Source organism: Corvus kubaryi, unplaced genomic scaffold (assembly GCF_017639235.1).
Source record: "Corvus kubaryi isolate FWS band 111438036 unplaced genomic scaffold, C.kubaryi_AGA036_p1.0 split3-37304, whole genome shotgun sequence".
Taxonomy (NCBI): domain Eukaryota; kingdom Metazoa; phylum Chordata; class Aves; order Passeriformes; family Corvidae; genus Corvus; species Corvus kubaryi.
Genome location: NW_024582087.1, coordinates 2,182,819 through 2,184,888, shown reverse-complemented (window position 1 = coordinate 2,184,888; position 2,070 = coordinate 2,182,819). Strand labels below are relative to the sequence as shown.

The following is a 2,070-nucleotide window of genomic DNA, read 5'->3' as shown; positions in this document are numbered from 1 at the left end:
GAATCCCACTGGGGACACTGGGGGGGCTCAGAATCCCACTGGGGACATTGTGGGGCTCAGAATCCCACTGGGAACATCCCAAGGTGGTGGCACAGCCAGGGTTGAGACTTTGGCACAGGGTGCCACCCCCAGGTAGGGGCTGGGGGCCCACAGGGACCCTTCCCACAGCACCTTTTCCTCCAAGGCTCCATTTCCCAGTGCTCCAGAGATCCCAGGGAAGGATCCTTCACTCCAGCACATCCTGGAGGTGACAATTCCCGGTTTCCCCCCCCCCCCATGGCATCTCTGGGATTTCCTTACCTTCAATCCCTGCAGTCCCTGCGGGCCCTTGGGGCCTGGGGGGCAGCTGGTCGGGCACTGGGGGGAGAGGAAGGACAAGGATGAGCTGGGAATGACCTGGAAAAGCCTGGGAGAGAGGGAGGGAGGGAATTCCTGCTCCACGTGGCACACAGGGGACACCCCGGTGCCAGCGGGGACGAGGCCATGGCAGCTCTCACCAGGAAATCAGCGCTGCCTTCCAGGCCTTGGAGGTGTCCCGGGAGCCCCTGCAGGGAAGGAGATCCCGTCAGAATTCCATGATTTAACATCAGGATGGGTTTACAAGGAATGGGGTGGGAGTGAGAGCCAGAGCTGGAATTCTGGCCCCAATCCCCGGGGATGAGGCTGGGGAAGCTTCTCCCTTCCTGGAAGTGGCTGGGAATACTCACGGGTTTCCCTGGAGGGCCTGGGGGACCCCTGGGGCCGTCGGGTCCGGGGTCACCCTAGGGAAGAACAAGGAAAAGAAAAGTTGGGATGGGGAGGGGAGGTGGAGACCTGGAGAGCCAGGATGTCCCAGCAGGAATGGGGACATCCCCGGGGTGATGGCACCCTCCATCCCCACATTTCAGGATCATCCCGGATTATCCCACAAGCCCTGAAGAGCAGGGAAGCAGATCCAGGTGGAACGAGGGGAGATTTTTCCACGTCCCCTCCATTCCCACATGTCACGACCATCCCTGATTATCCCAGGAGCCCTGGAAGCAGATCCTGGTGGAACGAGGGGAGGTTTTCCATGAACCCCTCCATTCCCATGTTTCAGGATCATCCCTGATTATCCCGGGAGCCCCAAAAAGCAGAGGAATTCCAGAGGTGGGAAGGGGTGGCAGAAGCTCTGCTGGAATTCCAGGGGTGGGAAGGAGTGGTAGAAGCAATTCCCAAGCTCTTTTGGAATTCCAAAGCAGATCCAGGTGGAAGGAGGGGATGTTTTCCCTGTCCCCTCCTGACTCCTCACCTTGGGTCCCAGCACTCCAATCTCCCCAGGAAGTCCAACCTGGCCTGGAAGCCCCTTAGGGAGAAGGGAGAGAAATTCATGGAATGAGAGAGGTCCCATCCTGATTCCTGCCCTGTGGGGGTGCTGAGGATTGAGCTCCTCCAGCAGAATTCCAAGCGGGATCCCAGGCCACCCATCCCACCCCCAGTATGGCACTTACGGGGGGTCCTGGCAGGGAAGGACCCTGCAACAAAAAAAAAAGCTACAATTGATCCAAATTCCTGAAATCCCCCAGAATTCCTGCCCCAAGGAGGGTGATTCCCACCCCACCACCAAGGATGCATCCAGGGGGATTTGGGAGGTGCCATCCCAGCCATGGGAGCAGCAGATACTCACAGGGAGCCCTGGTGGCCCTGGGAGTCCGGGCTGGCCCTGCCAGGACACAAGAGGAGAGTCAGGAGCTGGAAAAGGAGGAGCTGGAAAAGGAGGAGCTGGAAAAGGAGGATCTGCTCTGGCAGCTGCTCCAATTCCCCCTCCCTGGATGCAGCCTCAGGGCCAAAAACTCCATCAGCCAATTCCTGCATCCATGGATCCCTCCCAGAGTGATGGGAATGGTCCCAGGCTGGGTCTGGGAGGGGAAGGGGGAGCCTGGAAAGGTGGGAGCTTGGGAATGTGGGAGCCTGGGAAGGTGGGAAATTGGGAATGTGGGAGCCTGGAAAAGTGGGAGCTTGGGAATGAGGGAGCCTGGGAATGTGGGATTCCTGGGAAGGTGGAAGCCTGGGAAGGTGGGAGCCTGGGAAGGTGGGAAATTGGGAATGTGG

General features: G+C 59.3%; 1 protein-coding gene across 2 annotated transcripts in view; it reads right to left on the bottom strand.

Moving 5' to 3' along the window:
• COL9A2 (collagen type IX alpha 2 chain) overlaps positions 1–2,070 on the bottom strand; it is a 16,859-nt gene that overhangs the window by 9,303 nt on the left and 5,486 nt on the right. For both annotated transcript variants that reach the window (XM_042015518.1, XM_042015517.1), the window contains exons 6-11: positions 1,646–1,681; positions 1,470–1,493; positions 1,271–1,324; positions 708–761; positions 498–545; positions 301–357 (exon numbers count right to left, since the gene is read on the bottom strand). In XM_042015518.1, the coding sequence (XP_041871452.1) occupies positions 301–357; positions 498–545; positions 708–761; positions 1,271–1,324; positions 1,470–1,493; positions 1,646–1,681 (273 nt within the window). The remainder of the gene's footprint in view (positions 1–300; positions 358–497; positions 546–707; positions 762–1,270; positions 1,325–1,469; positions 1,494–1,645; positions 1,682–2,070) is intronic.